Below are 17,054 nucleotides of genomic sequence, written 5' to 3' on the forward strand. Positions count from 1 at the left end.
CGTTTCTTTCAGGAATCACATGTGGGACAAAGCTCCTCCCCTTGGAAAGCACTTGGCCTCCCTTCTGGTGCCCCCACTGGCAATGGGGTGTCTGATCAGGAGGAGGGCATGAAGACACAGTAGATAGCTGGGGTGGAGCCTGTGAGTTCCTCACTCTGATCTTTTCTGCTGCCTTTGCGCAGGTCTGGCCCTCAGACAGCCAGAGAACCAGGCAAGGATGCTGCCACTGCTGTGGGGGTTATGGTGCCTGACAGCTCTAATGCAGGGGCCTCCTGCATCTGCTGCCTTCCTGCCCCCCAGTGTGGAGAGACTGTTCCAGGCATTCAGCAACATCATGGAGCAAAGCCAGGTAAGGACTGGGAGCGAGATGGAGGGTGCTGGGGTGGTCTGAGCCAAACTCCTCCCCCCCCACACACACAATAAAAGGGATACTCCAGAGCTTTGAGGAAGGGATCAGTTATATTCTATGATATTCAGCAATAAGAGAGGATCCTTACAATAGGATCTTTACAATAAGGGACCAATACAATAAGGGCAATCCTATGAAAGGATCCACCCACATTTTGCATTCAAACCAATGTGATAGTGAATATCTCTGCCTGAACTTCTCCCTCCATGCCCTTCTGCTAATGAATGGCACATCTCCCTGACAACCTGCTAGTTCTCTCTCTGTTGTACAATATGCTCATCTGTATTTTGGTGCATACATAATGTTTACAGTCCCCCTGGGCTGGGAATGTGAGAGTACGCTCAGGCTAATGTTGAAACGCGGTTTTGTATTATTAAGGGAATTCGGCGCAAGACCAATTCCCTGCTTTATTCAACATGGGATTTTGGTTTTTCCAGCATTCATGAGCAAATCTCTCTCCTTCCAGAATTCTGATTTGGATCAGAGCTGTGGCATGAATGGTGGTGATGGCGAAAAACCAAACCACCCCCCCCCCAAGTGACTCCTAAGTACAAATTCTTCTCCCCTTTCCTGAAGCTGCTTGCAGAGCAGTAAACATATGGTACTTGGGTGGGGAAGATTTGCATTGGGAAATCAGTGCAGGTTCAAAGGGTAAAATAACTCTTCCCCCCCTCCCCGTGCTGTGGCCCCTTTATATTTTGGAAAAGAAAGGGATATTTGATCACAAAGGGAGAGTGGCTGGCCCAAATTCACCCACTTTGGTGGCCAAATGGGGAATTGAGCTCCCTAAACTCTTGGTGCCCACGGTTGCACGGCCAATGCTTCCCTTCCTTACCTGGTTCTGTGTCAGCCTCATCTTCCCCCACTCCCTGGACTAGAAAAGGAAGAGAGGTATGGAGCGGAAGCATGGAGTGGTAGGCTAGAGAGTTGGGATGTTCTAGCCTGCCACTCTCTTCTCCTCTACACTTGCTCTTCTGTGCCACCCCCTCTTCTTTTTCCAATCCAGGGAGTGAAGGGAGGAGAAGCAGTGCAGGTGAGTGGGAGGCAGAGGTGGAATCCCCCTCCCCCCAAACCTGCTGCCTGAGGCAACCACTTCAATTGGCCTCATGGATGAGCTGGCCCTGACTACACCCCATTACCTCAATTTTTTTTAAAAAAACTTATTGGACGAGACACATAAGCAATTGCACACAGTCAAGTTTTATTCATGAAAAACTTGAATCTTCCGAGGTTGCAGTTCTGGAAGAAGAAGGATCTCTGTACAAAAATGCTTGAAGATTATTTCAGGCCAGTGAGAAACTTAAAAGTGAAATGAAATATAGTGTGAATGTTGGAGGGGGTATCATGTTCATGGTCTGCTTGCTACTTTCTCAAAGTACCTAGGTGGCCATTGATGGGAAATATCTTGCTTCCCAGCGGTCAACCAGGTGCTTCTAGCAACTTCTCAAGCGGGGCATGAAACATCTTCAGCCACTGGTGCTCAGAGGCCTGAATCATGGCTAATCATCTGTTGCTAGATTTATCCTCTCTACATTTATCTAATCCTCCTTTCGAGCCCCATGAGCTAGTGGCTATGTCTGCATCCAGTGCAGTTAATTCCATACATTAATTACACTTCATGTGAAGAAGTTATTTCTCATCTGTTCTGAATCAGCTGTCTTGTCAGGTTTTGGGAGAGCTCAGTCTGGCCTTGGCCCGGCTCAGAGGAGACAGTTACTGGGTTCTGGTTGCAGGGCAGCCCCGTGAAGATCAAAGGGGCCAGAGGCAGCAGGCATGGTCAAGATAGGATGGATCAGGTAGGCAAAGAGCAGAGGGGCCGGGGCCCCATTTGGCAAAACTGCTGTTCAGGCAGGTGATAGAACAATTGTAAAAGGGCCAGTCCAAGCCCTGCTGGTTTCTCAGGGTGCAATCCTAACCCCATATGTCAGTACTTTCCAGCACTGGCATAGAGGTGCCAATGGGACGTGTGCTGCATCCCACGGTTGGGTGTCACTCCTGGAGTCCTCCTCAAAGTAAGGGCATGTTTGTTCCTTTACCTCAGAGCTGCATTGCCCTTATGTCAGTGCTGGAAAGCACTGACATATGGGGTTAGGATTGCACCTTCAGTCACTTGGACTGAAATGCTGCAACAGAGAGATGGCTGATAACTCCTTGTGCCTGAGAGCTGCTGTAATACCCAAGGAGCAAGATACAGAATAGAGCAGCGATTTTCACACTTTTTATCTCATCGCACACTGACAAGGCACTAAAATGGTCAAGGCACACCACCAGGATTTTGACAATTGACAAGGCACACCATGCTGCCAGTGGGGGCTCACATCTCCCATTGGCCCTATTAATAAATGACCTTCCCCCAAATTCCTGTGGCACACCTGTGGACCACTCACGGCACACCAGTGTGCCACGGCACAGTGGTTGAAAATGGCTGGAATAGAGCAATCTGTGCCTGTTTACTCAACAGTAAATCCTATGATGTTTAATGGGGCTTGCTCTCAGGTAAATGTGTATATGATTGCAGCCTGCTGCCAGGGTCCCTGATTCAAAGCTCTTGTGCCTTACTGCATACCCTAATGTTATAGGAGAGGAAGGGGAAAAATCTGCTACATCCATTTTCTGCATAACCCAAGGAAGAATTCATCTTTGTTGATTTAGGAAATGCTGGGAAAAGCCAGGTTTGAGCCCTTGGACTTCAGCAAGCTGCCTGCCAGCTATCATGGTGATGAAAAGAAACAGGAGACAGTTGGGAACACCACCGTGTACAGCCACCGTGAAATTAGCAAAGTGAGTGAGCAACTGAAGAGACTTGGGCCTGTGTTCAGTACTGTATTAAGAACAAGAACCTTGAGCAACCAAACTCAGCTTGGCTCATTGATTTGTAATGAAACATTTAGGCCTGCAAGTTCTAATAAATATAACTGGTACTTTCAGGGCTAGCCATTCTATGATGTAGACTAGAGCAAAGCAACCATTTGGGTAGCAGATTCCAGGCCACAAGGAAGGGCACACTGTCAGTAATCCATGTACTGGTGTCACTGCACCCAAGTTGTGAGTTGCCGACCCCCTGACTCGACTTGAGTCATGAGTCATAATGGATGTCCATTATGACTTGACCTAAGCCGCTTCTAGAGACATTTTGACTTGAGTCATGAGTCATTACAAGAAACAAGTCACAGAGTGAGTCAAGCTCAACTCCACAGAAGTCCAGGAAAAAAAAGTCAGGCCATCTGTTGTCCATTCCTAGATTGCCAAGAGAGCCCCTTCCCCTGTGTCCTGGCTGCCCCCACCTTTTTGTGGTTCATCCCCCCAGCCTTGTGCAGCCCCCCAAAAAGAACCCCTATAGCTTTCCTCCTACTCCCCTCCACCCCCAGCCCCCACATTCTGCAACCAACCTACCTTCCTCCCACCATATCTATTGCTGCCCTCCTTATTAATACTGGCTTCCGCATCGCCCATGAGGTCTTTGGCACAAAAAAGGAAGCAAGTACGCACAAAACGGAGTCACAACCACACTCAAAAAATGAGTGGTAATTTGAATCAATTCGAGTCGTGACTCATTTCTGAGTCACTGGCCTCAAGTAACAAGTCAGGTTGAGTCAGTGATGTCTGTGACTCAAGTTGACACGAGTCTGAAAAATCAGCATTTCATGACTCAAGTACCCATCCCTGGTAATCCATGTAATTTTTTCCGTTAACATATCTGAGGTTCAGTTCTCTCCCCCCCCCCCCCGAGATAGGTACAAGAAGAAGGGCCTTTTTTTGGTCTATCCACCTCCCCAGTGATATTGCATACAGATGTGCAGAAAAATGTTAAGGCAGCAGTATGGTTGACACAGAAAATCCCATCCCCTTGACTGGGGCTCCATGGTTCTTTGAATCTGCTTTTCCCCTAGGTTGCTTAGAAAGCACCACCCCAGTACTGTCAGACTACTACAAGTAGTGGGTTTGGTTTTTCTCATACTCACTGGGGGACCTCAAAGGGAAGGCAAATCAACCATTCCACAGCCACAAATAAGATTTCCTAGGGCCAACCACACTGCTGCTGTTCAAGTATATTTAAGGGCCAAACTGTACGTTACCTTAAACCTGTTATTAACAGGCAGGCATCAGGTCAGACGTGGACTGAAAATGTCCTCGAGACAGCCCTGGGAGCTGGATTCAGTTTTACTTGGTGGGGGAGGATTTACTCTTTTCCGCAAGATATTTTCACGTTGAAAAGTCACTGCTTCGAAGTGGCCATTTTTTGTAAATACAGTAGCTGCACTCAGGTGTGGATCCAAGGGGAGGCCCATGGGCGCATGCCCCCGCAAGCTGTTGTGTTAGCAGAAAGGGTGCCCACTGGAATGGGGAGCAGTCCAAGCACAGCCGGGAGCCCAGGTCTATCTGGCAGGCAGACCTGGGCTCCAAGTCCAGGCAGGAGACCAGATCTACCTGCCCAGCAAACCTTGCCCACAGAGGCCAAAGTTCAACCTGGAGCCCAAGTCTACCCACCTGGTTGACCTGGGCTCTGAAGTTAACGTACATGCTCATGTAAGTGCTCACGGCCCCACCCCATCCCCCAAACACTGGATCCGCCCTGGCTGCACTGATGGGAAATAACCACTTTTTTTTGAAGGGGGGAGGTTTCCGTGTGAAAGCATAAATCATGAGGCTGTTTTAGTTTAAAAGGACCACTTCCTAGTTTAAAACCGAAATCCCATATGCACTTATTTATTTATTTAAGGGTTTTTTTTTAACCACCTTTTTCAAGACACAAGGTGGTTTACAATTGGCAGGCTGCTTATAAACCCCATTTGAAATGATTGTTCTATATACAATCTGTAGAACCCTCAATTCCTCCAGATGTTTCGCTTTCAATATGTGGTCATCAATCTAGTTGTACTCCAACACCTTCCAAAGGCTGGTCTCCCATCCAAGGCTGACCTAAGCCTGAGTCTGCTTAGCAGGGCAACAGCTCAACCTTCAGACCACACCTCCTGCCTCACACTTACCTGAGAGCAAGCCCCACTGAATACAATAGGATTTACTTCTGAGTAAACACATATTGGCTTAAGTCTGCCTGTTAAAGATCGGTTTAGGGGTAATGCAGTTTGGTTCCGATTTGGGTTTAACTCTTAAGGGTGGGGATGTTCATTCTTTTGTTCCACTGCTCTCCCTCACCCCATGTTGTTCTGTCCATATATGCAGTTGATCAACAATGGTACGGGCCAGATGTTCTTTTCAGAGAAAACGATGACTTCTATTGAACAAGGAGGTGGCCACTCTGAAGAGAAGGGAAAGGTTAGTGTGCTCAAAAGGAGGCTGCCCTACATGCTAGCCTTTTGCTACCCATTTTTAGGGATGCATGGCTTGATTTGTGTGTGTGAACACAAGAGTAAAGACTAGTTATTTTGCAAACAGAAGTGCCTACTTGTGAGGAGATTTTTTGGTGAGTAAGCCTTGCTATCTAGCTGTTTCAAGCAGCAAATTTGCCAGAGACAGTATTCCCTCAAGTGCCCATCCAGTTGCAATGTTGAAATACTATAGGGACATTCATACTCCTTTCATGGGGTATTGATTTTCTCATAGTGGAACCTGAAGTGGAGCCCTAACCAGAGACATGAGCTAGGATGAAGTGCAGACTGGACTAGCTTTCTGTGATAGTATTTTCTGGAAAATGTTCCAGGAAAAAAGCAGTGAGTGCAGACACGTAGCTTTTATTTGATTGCACATCCCTCCCTGAGAATCCAGGGGGATCCCAGATTTCTCCTATTCTAACCCAAGAGCAGGTAGAGGCAAATCATAAATCTGGTTCTGCTAGCAGATCTCTGGGAGGCTTGCAGAAGGTCAGCAAGGGTTTCTGATTCCCAATTGTTTAATATGAACAACAACAAAATGGCTCCCCCCCCATCCCCACCCATTGGGAGACTGCTGAAACAAAGAGATGGGGTGGGTGGGAAGCAGGAGTCGATTTTTGTGTGAATGGATGCTGAGCTGGAACTGAAAATAAATTCCTGAACTGAGCATGCTTTATGAGGCACCTTGTTCCTTCCCTCAAAGCATATGTCTGCCTCTCTGAGCCACTGTTTTGCATCTGGTGGACCTTGGAGGTTATAGAAGAATCCAAAGTAGATCCCCCAAGCCTGAAGTCTGCCCACTAGGCACTACTTCTCTAAACCGTAAAGAGAGCTTATGAGAGCATCAGAAAAGCTTCCCATTTGTCAGCAGCTTCTGTTTTCATGAGTGCCCAGCCAGATGCCTCTGGAAACTTATAAGCTGGTCTTGAAAATGAAAGGCCTCCCTGGTTGCTTGCTCCAGCACGTGATAGTAAGGGTCAAACTAGAGATGTGACTGTGATCATGTTTTTGGCCTGGATATGCTGGCCTTTCCCTTCCTGTAAATAGCAGCACTTGTATGTCCTGTGCTTTCCTTATTCCCTGGGTTAATCTTTCTTCATTCCTCTCTTCTAATTCACAAGGCACCACCCCTTCTAGAGGAGCAAGGCACCTGTCAGTCGTGTGTGTCCCCCCCCCCAGCATAAGCTTCTCTGATTCATACAAATTGCTGAGATCCAATCCCACCCCCAATGCATTTTATCTGTGTCTTTCCAGGATGAAAAGCCAGCAGCTAGTCAGATGGAGAAAAAGCTTGAGATAGACAGGCAGATTTCTGGGCTCAGGTTCCTGAAGTTGAGCCCCCCTCAGCCTAGGCACAGGCTGACATTTCTGATCTTTCGCCTACCCCAACGTCTCAGCAACGAGCAGCAGATGCCCGACGCCAACTGGGTGAAGGAAAAGCCAGTCAGTGACAGGAAGAATAGGTTGCTGGCCATTCGGGATGGGCTTTTAGCAGCCCCTCACCCCGTCACACAGGCAGCCCCACCTGTCACCCCAAGCCATGTGTTCTTCCCACGAAAACGCCATTTCTTTTTCTTCTGGCGGAAGGTTTAAACCACTAAGAAATCCTGGCTTGTTTGGGCAATGAAATATCTAGTTTCAGTTTCCTAGATATTTGCCCTGTCACATCCATGGTGGGGTGGGCGGGCACAATCCTACCACAAGGGAAAATTATTTCTCTGAAAGTTTTGAAATAAAAGTCATTTCCTTTAAAAAAAAAAAAAAAAAAGCTGAGTTTGAATTATCTGTCAATTTCTTTTTGTTTTTTTTTCAGTTATAGAATCAGGGTCCTGTTTGTTTTCAGTGGGGTTGACACAATAGACGACAGTGGAATCCCAGTTCTAGATGCCCTCGGGGAGCTTACAGACCAAGGGCCCAATCCTATCCAACTTTCCAGTGCTGGGGCAAACATAATGCAGCTCCGAGGTTAGGGAACAAATGTTCCCATACCTTGAGGAGACCTCTGTGACTGTTTCCCCACCGCAGAATGCAGTGCATGCCCCATTGGCACAGCTGCACCAGTAATGGAAAATTGGATAGGATTGGGCCCTAAGATAGTAAATGGGCAGCGAGGAAAAAATGTGGCCAAGGGCTATTGAAGATGCCTATCATCCCAGTGGAGGATGAATTGATTGATTGATTAGATTTGTATTCTGCCTTTCTTCCTGAAAGGTACCCAAGGTGGATTAAGGAGATAAACCCAAGGGCAGGTGGGAAAAGTAGACTTTGAAGGAGGGAGCCACATACCTGGTGCCATTCACTCACAGAGGGCAGGAAGGGAGCAAGGGAGAACAATTCCTCCCCTCTCAAACTGCTATCTTGCTACTGCACCACACAATACAGAAAAGAGTGTAACTGCTACTGTATAAGCTACTGTATAAGCAGGGCTGTTTCTTGTACCAGTGGTCCCAATCCAGGCAAAGCTGAACACTGTTATTAGTGGATTTTGAGAATAACAACACACAAATTCTAGTAGCTATTTGTTGATGGATAGAAAGGCCTCTTGCATGACCACAGATTGGGTGAATAAAGTATAACTTATCTAGATTCTAGAATCCTAGGGCTTAGGATTGTCTAGGTCCTTGAGGATATCACTTGGGCCCAACCAGTCACATAGGCTGCTGCTGAATGAAGTAAGGCTGTTTATCAGCTAGCAGCACTAGTAGTGGACAAGAAGTATATGTAAATCTTCTCCCAGCACACTCTGGTTGCATCTGTTTTTCAACTTCTAGCATATTTACCACGGCAGCAACATTTCCTTCGAGCTCGAAGCTAGACATGGCTTAGCCTCCATGCATTTCATGCATCTGAGTTCTTCTGGTAGAAACATGTCAACCTCCATGCATTATGAAAATGCATGACCTCCATGCATTGGAATTCTAATGACTTCTCTACGACTTGACGCCATTTTGTTTTTTATTAATGAATCGAAACAGAAGCATGCTAGAGGCATATTAGTGATGCCACTTCCTGCTAGCTGAAAAAAAACATATGCAGCCTGAAGCTATTCTCTTCCCCTGCTAATTTCACATGGCCTTTTCATCCTGAAGCCTTCTGGGTTTGCCTCTGGAAGAGTTATTACACAGTCACAACCAATGGGTGTCAAGTGAAAATTTACTTTCAACATATGCTGAGCTCTCTCACTTATACGCATAGGTCTTAGAAAGTGGTTAAACAAGACCAGTTCATGTTGATTACTTTTTCTAAACTGTGAACATTGCGGATCACGAAAATGTGAATTCTGTAATATTTGTATGTTTGCAGACAGACGTGCCACATGTGCTGGGTGGGAAAAGAAAGATGGCAGAAAATGCACAGCCCATTCTGGCAGCTTCCCATGTCCCTTGCAGCCACCTGTAAAGTGATTCTAGAAAGCTGGGTAACATCTAGTCTGTGCTGAGATAGTCCAGATTGTGTACCAAGATTCCTGTGTCTTGGTTATAACCACAGGTGACCAAATACAAATAATTTAAAGTGAAAAAACCAACAACACTGAGGGCGCAATCCTAACCCCTTATGTTGGTGCTTTCCAGCACTGGCATAGCGGTGCCAATGGGATGTGTGCTGCATCCTGCAGTTGGGTGTCGCTCATGGAGGCCTCCTCAAAGTAATCCAATGTTTGTTCCCTTACCTCAGAGCTGCATTGCCCTTATGTCAGTGCTGGAAGGCACTGACATAAGGGGTTAGGATTGCGCCCCAAATCACTTGAACATAACAGTAGAAAGAGCAAAGAATATCTCTCCCAGCTAGATTAAAGCATATCAATTAAATCAGATGATTAATTTTAGAAACTAGTGGTGGAATGGTTCTCTCTGCACAGAGAATAGCAACTGATTGGACAGATTTGTACTGAATTCTGAAAGCTGCAAACTGCATTCTGCAACAAGAAGAAATTATGCAAATCAAGGAAATTGATGTATTTTGCACACATTTTGGGATGGAGTCCAGATTTATTCAGGATCTTATCCAGCTCTTACTTCATGACTGCTGGAAATTTTCCCCCCTCTGCCCCGCTGGTATTTTCTAATATTTTACCCAGCATTTGTCATACTGTTTCAATTGTAAGTGTACCTTAAGGATCACAGACTTGTTTTTAAAAAAGAACTGAAAGTGGGTTTACATTTTACATTTTTATTTGTTTGTTTGTTTATTTTATTACACTGTCTTGTGTTTGGCTGGTATTCATGATGATACACACATTTCTTTGTATCATCATTATATTAACATACTGCTTTTCAACAAGAGTAGTTCACAAGGCAGTTTACACAGTAAAATCAATCAATAGTTCCTTGTGTTCCAAAGGGCTCACACTTAAAAAAAAAATAACGTAGAGACATCAGCAACAGCCACTGGCAAAGGCACCATGTTGGGGTGAAGAGGGACAGTTGTTCTTCCCTTGCTAAATATAAGAGGGCCCAACTTTAAAAGGTGCCTCTCTGACCAGTTAGCGGTGGTCATGCATCTTCCAATATAGTGGAAGATATTTCATATAGTGACACACTAGATGCTTCCTTTCAGGCAAGAAAAGTTCTACAAGTGAAGTGATCCTTAAAATTGGTGCTAACATATTGATGGCTGAATGTTCTCCTGCTCACATGTTTTGGTAGGAATGGCCTACCTCAAGAGGTTGTTGTGAAGATAAATGGTACAAACACTGGCAAGTGGCAAAAAGGCTATTTCAACAGTTTGAACTAGAACAATGCAGGAGTCTTTGCAGCAGGCAGACCAAACATGATGTGGATGAGAAGCAAGAGTGATTTCTGAATTGAATTATAAAATACAGTTTATAATTTCCCAGTTGTCATTTGTGTGCTCAAAGTCCTGACAATGTGGGTGGGCTTGAGATTTAATGAACGACATGGAATGTGAACACTTACTAGATCATTTGTTCCTGCTTTCCTTCTGCCTGCCTGGTCTTCAGCCACAACTCTGCTAGCTCATCTGTTGGGTGACTGGCAAAATGGGGCTAATCTTGTTTTTTCCTTTCGGAAGGGGGGGGCGTAGATGGAAATGGGGAGGCTGAGCTCTTCACACTCTGGTATGCTTCACTTTGCATTTAGAAGTAATAAATACTCAAAAGTTGACAACAGCCAAGAATATTTTTATAGGAAAGGAATTACTTAGATCATCTCTTACACATGACAGAGCAGTCTGTGCTTCCTTTACATATCTGAGCTGAGAGCCTGAAAGGTAGGAAAGAAATGGGAGCACCTCATTTCCCCCACACATCCCTTCTTCATTCCTTTATGAACATAATGTAAGAGCCCTGCTAGATCAGACTGATGGTCCATGTAGTCTAGAGTTCTCTTTCATATAGTGACATACCAGGATAGGAAGGCAGTAGCCTTCCCTCACTACTGCCCCTTTATATTCCCATATACCCTGTAACTGAGTATGAAGGTTCCATTACCTCTCAAGCTTAGCAGACCTTGGTAGACCCATTCTTCATGATTAATCTCCTTGTAAAGCAAAAACAAATCATCTCAAAGGCATTTAAAGGCTCAAGTGTATCAACCTATTAGGTGCCACAGTAATTTTTTTTTTAGCATTTTTGCTGCACTAAACCAACATCGGTACCCTTGTGGAAGTTGTTATCGTGGCCAGTGCCCCTTGTAAAGCCAGCTAAGCCGTGGATTGTAAGAGCATCCTCAGTTAGGCAAGACCTCACGCCCAACAGCAGGAGCTGCACAGGAAGTCTTCTCTGACTGCATCCTCCCATGATGCAGCAAGTTCTGTCCAGTAATGCCCCAGGACTCTCCCAAGCAATCTCAGGCCTTACACAGGTGGGCTCAATGATGTCAGCAGGAGCTCGGCCACAACCTGCTTCCAGATCACTTACCCAGCTGGGAAGTGCCAACCCAGTGTTCTTATCCAACTGGCACTGCAGCTGTACTTCCTTCCTCTAGAGCAGGGGTGCCCAAACCCCGGCCCTGGGGCCACATGCGGCCCTCGAGGCCTCTCAATGTGGCCCTCAGGGAGACCCCAGTCTCCAATGAGCCTCTGGCCCTCCAGAGATTTGTTGGAGCCCGCACTGGCCCGATGCAACTGCTCTCCGCGTGAAGGCGACTGTTTGAACCCTCGCGTGAGCTGTGGGATGAGGGGTCCCTCCACTGCTTGCTGTTTCACATCTATGATGCAGTAGCAGCAGCAAAGGCCAGCCTTGCTTTGTGCAAGGCCTTTTATAGGCCTTGAGCTATTGCAAGACCTTCATTCATTCATATAAGTTCATCTTTAATATATTCATTTATGTAAACATATGTAAATGTATTCAAATTTGAAATGTAAATTAATTCTTTTTTCCCCCCCCCGGCCCCCAACAGTGTCAGAGAGATGATGTGGCCCTCCTGCCAAAAACTTTGGACACCCCTGCTCTAGAGAATCTGCTTGAATGTCAGACACTTCCCAGAAACAAGATAGTCAACCTGCTGGCAGACCTGTGATCTTGTTGCCCTTTTAAAATGTGTCCTTCCTCTCCGCAGGAATGTGTGAGTGACAATGACTGTCAAAAAGAACAATTCTGCTTTAGGTCTCCCCTTGCTTCATGGTGCCAGCAGTGTAAAGCCAAGGATATGGTGAGTATCATACATAGGACTCAGCTTTGCTGCTAGAGTGATCACTGGGAAGTATTTCTCACACTAAGAACAGCATTTTTTTAAATTTACCTTTATTGGCATATGAAACAAAAAAAGGAGCAATAAGGGCCCAATCCTATCCAATTTTCCAGCCCCGGTGCAACTACAATGCAGCCCCATGGTAAGGGAACAAATGTTCCCATAACTTAAGGAGGCCTCTGTGACTGCTGCCCCACTGTAAGATACAGTGCATGCCCCATTAGCACAGTTGCACCTGCACTGGAAAATTGGATAGGATTGGGCCCTGAATAGTACAAAAGGTTACATAAGCATTATGCCCATTTTAACATTCGAGGTCACAAGGTCCAAGAATAAAATTTTTAGTTGACAGAAGCATCAGCTTGAGTTAGTATTATCTATGTTAACAGTGCTTACAACACTGGATTTACATTAGTTTATACCAACTGATTAAATGGAGGGAGAGCTCTTCGGTGCTGTATTACCAGTTTTTTAAAGATTGCTAATTGGGTAATAAGCAATTCATCAACTCCATTCAGCAAATGTTGTAGAATGAATTTATCAGGATGTCCTGGAAATTTTGAGAGAATTGGGTCTGAGTGGAGTAAACGAATATTCTTATATAGATTGCAATACAATCATGTGTGGGTCAGGCTCTCTACTGTCTTGCTGTTACATGGGCAAAGTCGTGCTTTGTACGGGACTGCACCGAATCTTCCAATTCAGATGTTAGAGGGGAGCGTGTTGCACCTTGCTAGGGTGAGGGCATGTCGCTCCTGTGGATACTTAAGGAAAGATAGCTAGCCATTCTCAGCACAGTTAGTAGTATACCAATGTATAAAGGAGAACAGGTTTTTCAAACAGCATTTAATGACAAGTCCTGGGGTTCAAGTGGCCAGGAAGTTCACACATTCTGCCCTGAGACTGGGAGTTGTCCTCCCTAAACCTAAATGTGTGCGGGCAACTTGTGGTTCTATAATCTTGTGTTGCTGAAGAAGCAAAGCCATCTTTCACTTATTCCAGACTGACCCCAGACTGAATCTAAACAGGTTGATTTTAACTAAATCTTGAATTTAAAGTTTGCACTTCTCTGCTTGAAGTTCATTGTTAAATCCAACTGAGTTATGACTGAAAGACCCAGTAGTATTACAGAGAATAATGAATTGCTATTAAGAAACAGAGCAGATTGTCCTGGACAAGAGCCATTCTTAGCATGGTGCAATGGTGGTGTGAGTAGCTGAGAGCGTTTTGAAGGAGGAAGTGCTTTGGTATTTATATGGTTACATATCTATATTGTTAGATACATACAGATTGTGTTTGTTTTTCCCAATAAACAGCAGTGACTCCAGTTGGAACTGGCTGGCATCAGACAGCAAATTCTCCTCGGATCTCAGTTCTGGCAAGACAATTTCTGTGTTTGTGTCTTAAGATGGGTGCACAGACTTGTTTTCAAAGAGTGCAAAGCAAGAAGTTGTTCAGTCTCATGGAATTCCCAAATCAGCTATGCAAGCACTTGGTTTGCACCTGGTTTTTCCAGCACAACTGTGTCCTTGGCTTGTGTTTTGTAATTCAATGACAGAAAATGTAACATCAGAATGGGTTTTTGGAGTTGCATATGGGGAAAAAGGAAGCTGGGGTTTTTCACACGCTGGTGGATTCCTCCAGCCCAGTGTCATGAAAGAATCTGATAGTTTTGTAATTCAAAAAATGGGGTATGTGCTAGTGTCATGCTTCACCTGCTTTTTCTCCTAGATATGCCAGAATGATGGGGAATGTTGTCTGGGTTACCTGTGCGTGTGGGGCAAGTGCACAGAAGGTGTTAGCCGTGGTGAGAGTGGAACAAGATGTGACCCACGCCAAGAAGAGTGTGCTCCAGGGCTGTGTTGTACCCCCAGCAACTGTAAGATAGTCTCTCCTTGTGCCTTTTGCATTAAGGTCCTCCTTCTCCCTGCCTTGGACTCAGGGTGATAGCCCTGAATGCATTGTTATTCTTGTTGCAGATACCTGGCACTAGGTGGCACTGTTGTACACTGCATTCTAAAAGTATCCCTGCATAAGATTGAAGTGGAAAAAGGCAATCCCTTGTTTGTTTTTTTAAGCCTCTTTGTTGCAATAGTTCCTTCTTGGTCTGCTCATTCTTCTGTTGCTATTTGCTATGTTGCACTGCAGTACATTTATGCTGAGTGGAACAGAAGAGCAAGGAGGGAACAAGAAAGATCACATATACTTCTAGGCACTCCAGAAAAGTCCAAGAACTGATTTTCTGGTTCAATATTCTAGCAGCAGACAGGGATGAAATACCATACAGGCAAATAGACTAAATCAACAGTGTAACCACAGAACAGCTGACTACATAGGAATAGTATCCTAACAGGTCAGTGAAAATGCCATTATATTCTTGCTGCACTTCCCAGAGTTCTCCTTAGCATTATGTCAGTATTGTCCAGAGCAGAATCTGCCTGCAATATTTCCTGCTCCAGCCCCATTCATTTCAGTTGAGCTAGCATCTCCGTCAGATGTTGTCCTCTGAATGAGCATATAACCTCTCCCAACCTCTGTCATGTCTCTGATGCAGCTCTCCCATTCCCAGTCTGCGCTCCCCATCCAAAAGAAGGAGAGGCATGTCGGAACCGCAGAGGTACCCTCCTTGGACTAATTGGGTGGGGCAGCCTGGCAACGTTTGCCAAACCTGGCCAGTATTGTCCATGCGCCCAGGGATTGAAGTGCAGAACTAAAAGGTAAGAAGAATTCCGTCTGAGCGGCATCATTTTCTTCTTTTTTTCTGTCATTTCTGTCTTTGTCGTAGCTTCAGAACCTCCCAAATGGACAAGAGAGGGATCTCATGAACGTAGGCAGAAACACATGAACAGCAAGTATGGCTGCTGCCATCATATCCTATTTTCTTCTTCAGAAGTGGCTGCTGGAATACACTCTTGAGTATGGTCCAGGATGCTGCTGTTGCACCATAAACACCTCTACCTAATTGTGAGCCATTATAGCTGCTTAAGAACATGTGAAAAGCCCTGCTAGATCAGGTCTAGGGCCCATCTAGTCCAGTTTTCTGCACCTCACAGCAGCCCATCAGATGCCTCATGGAGCACACAAGACAACAAGATATTTGCATCTTGCTGCCACTCCCCTGCATCTGGCATGCTATTTACCCTCGCTCCCCCCAGTGAAGACACCAGATGCTTCAGCAGTGAAGACTGAGAGCACCCACTTAAACAAGACCACATTGCCTCATGTTCCAGTAAGAAAGGAACATAAAGCGATGGGTGGTCTTTGTGGTTGGGAAGTTTACTGAAACCAAAACAAAATCTGATCATCATCTCCCAGAAACAGTATAGGACGACACTGCCAAGTGGGAGATTAGCTTTTGTAAGATTTTACCCCTTAGTTCTTCAATTTGAGATCAAATTTGACTGAAGATCCAGGGTCAGGATCTTCTGCAGTTCTAAGTAGCATTCCCAGGTGATTGCCTTGAAGATCAGAGTAGTGGCACTCTAGGAGAAGAGAGTGTTTTACCCTACTCTTCCATGCCATTTTCACAATATAAATCTTTCAGCTGCAATTAACTCTGAAAAAAGACAGATATTGATGTTGTTTGTCCCTTGTGATCGTCATAGAACTAGCAGCAGCATTAGGGGATGGGGGTTTATGGGGGGGCAGACCATTAATGGGGGGCAGACCATAAAGATCATCTCTCTCTCTCTCTCTCTCTCTCTACATATGTTTCCTGATCTTCAGAGCAGCCACCTGGAGCTGCCAATTAGCAAAAACAAACAATATCTGACAAATTCTCATCACAGATCTCCCACCTGTGCCTAGTTTGACCCTCTGGTGATTCATTCAGCTGAGCCTGCAATCCTAACCACACTTTCCTGAGAGTAAGCCCCATAGGACTTACTTCTGAGTAGACCTGGTTAGAATTGTGCCCAGAATCATACCTTAGTAAACATTTGTATCCTATTTTGTGAGGCTGATTTAAAATATTGCTATTTAACCAATTAATTATTCATTTACATTATTAATAAATACATTTCACATGCATTTATCTTGTCAAAGTACTTCAAGGTGGAAATACTGTAGCCTGTCTTGTGACATGTCTGTCACCCATGCAGCCTTGCCACTATGTTGTTTTTTTCTCCTCCTAGGTATGCAACAATTTCCACATGTGAAAAGCCAGAGGACAGCCTGGCTGGTAACAACCTTGGCCTGCAGCTGTCTTTCTTCCAGCCAGTCCTGATGCGAAGGGACAAAGAAGATTACTATGATGATGCTGGGCAAGATGGACAACTGGCAATAGTCAACCTGCCCAGAGGCTCTTATTCCATGGAAGGCATTGGCCAAGCCAAGGGGTTGAGTGAAGTCTATGATGAAAAGAGACAATCACCATGGGAGGAGGAGATGGAGGAGATGGATGATCCCAACCCATCAGATTTCCAGGAACTCAAACAATTGGCTGACCAAATGGGGCAGTACTTTGGGCCTGGCTTCTACTAATTACATGTGCTCTTTGCCCAAAATTTTCATGGCTTGTTACTCCTTCTTGCTCTTCACCCTGTTCCATATCTTTCTTCTTTGCTTCTTTTGAATTCTTCCTTTCAATCTTCTGATTTATGATTCTGCACAGCAAGCAACACTGAAATGTGTTTTTGTTAATTAAATCTTTCACATCATATT

The 17,054-nt window shown here is 45.2% G+C and overlaps 1 protein-coding gene across 1 annotated transcript; it reads left to right on the plus strand.

The window, feature by feature from the left end:
• The first annotated feature begins 282 nt into the window (after window positions 1-282).
• DKKL1 (dickkopf like acrosomal protein 1) lies at window positions 283-17,050 on the plus strand. Its single transcript, XM_066631384.1, has 7 exons — window positions 283-349; window positions 3,062-3,190; window positions 5,594-5,686; window positions 12,261-12,353; window positions 14,124-14,271; window positions 14,947-15,109; window positions 16,526-17,050. The coding sequence occupies exons 1-7, from the start codon at window positions 335-337 to the stop codon at window positions 16,872-16,874; spliced, it is 990 nt and encodes a 329-aa protein (XP_066487481.1). The 5' UTR covers window positions 283-334; the 3' UTR covers window positions 16,875-17,050.
• The last annotated feature ends 4 nt before the right edge of the window (window positions 17,051-17,054 follow it).

The sequence above is a fragment of the Tiliqua scincoides genome, chromosome 5, assembly GCF_035046505.1.
Source record: "Tiliqua scincoides isolate rTilSci1 chromosome 5, rTilSci1.hap2, whole genome shotgun sequence".
In the NCBI taxonomy this organism is placed as follows: Eukaryota; Metazoa; Chordata; class Lepidosauria; order Squamata; family Scincidae; genus Tiliqua; species Tiliqua scincoides.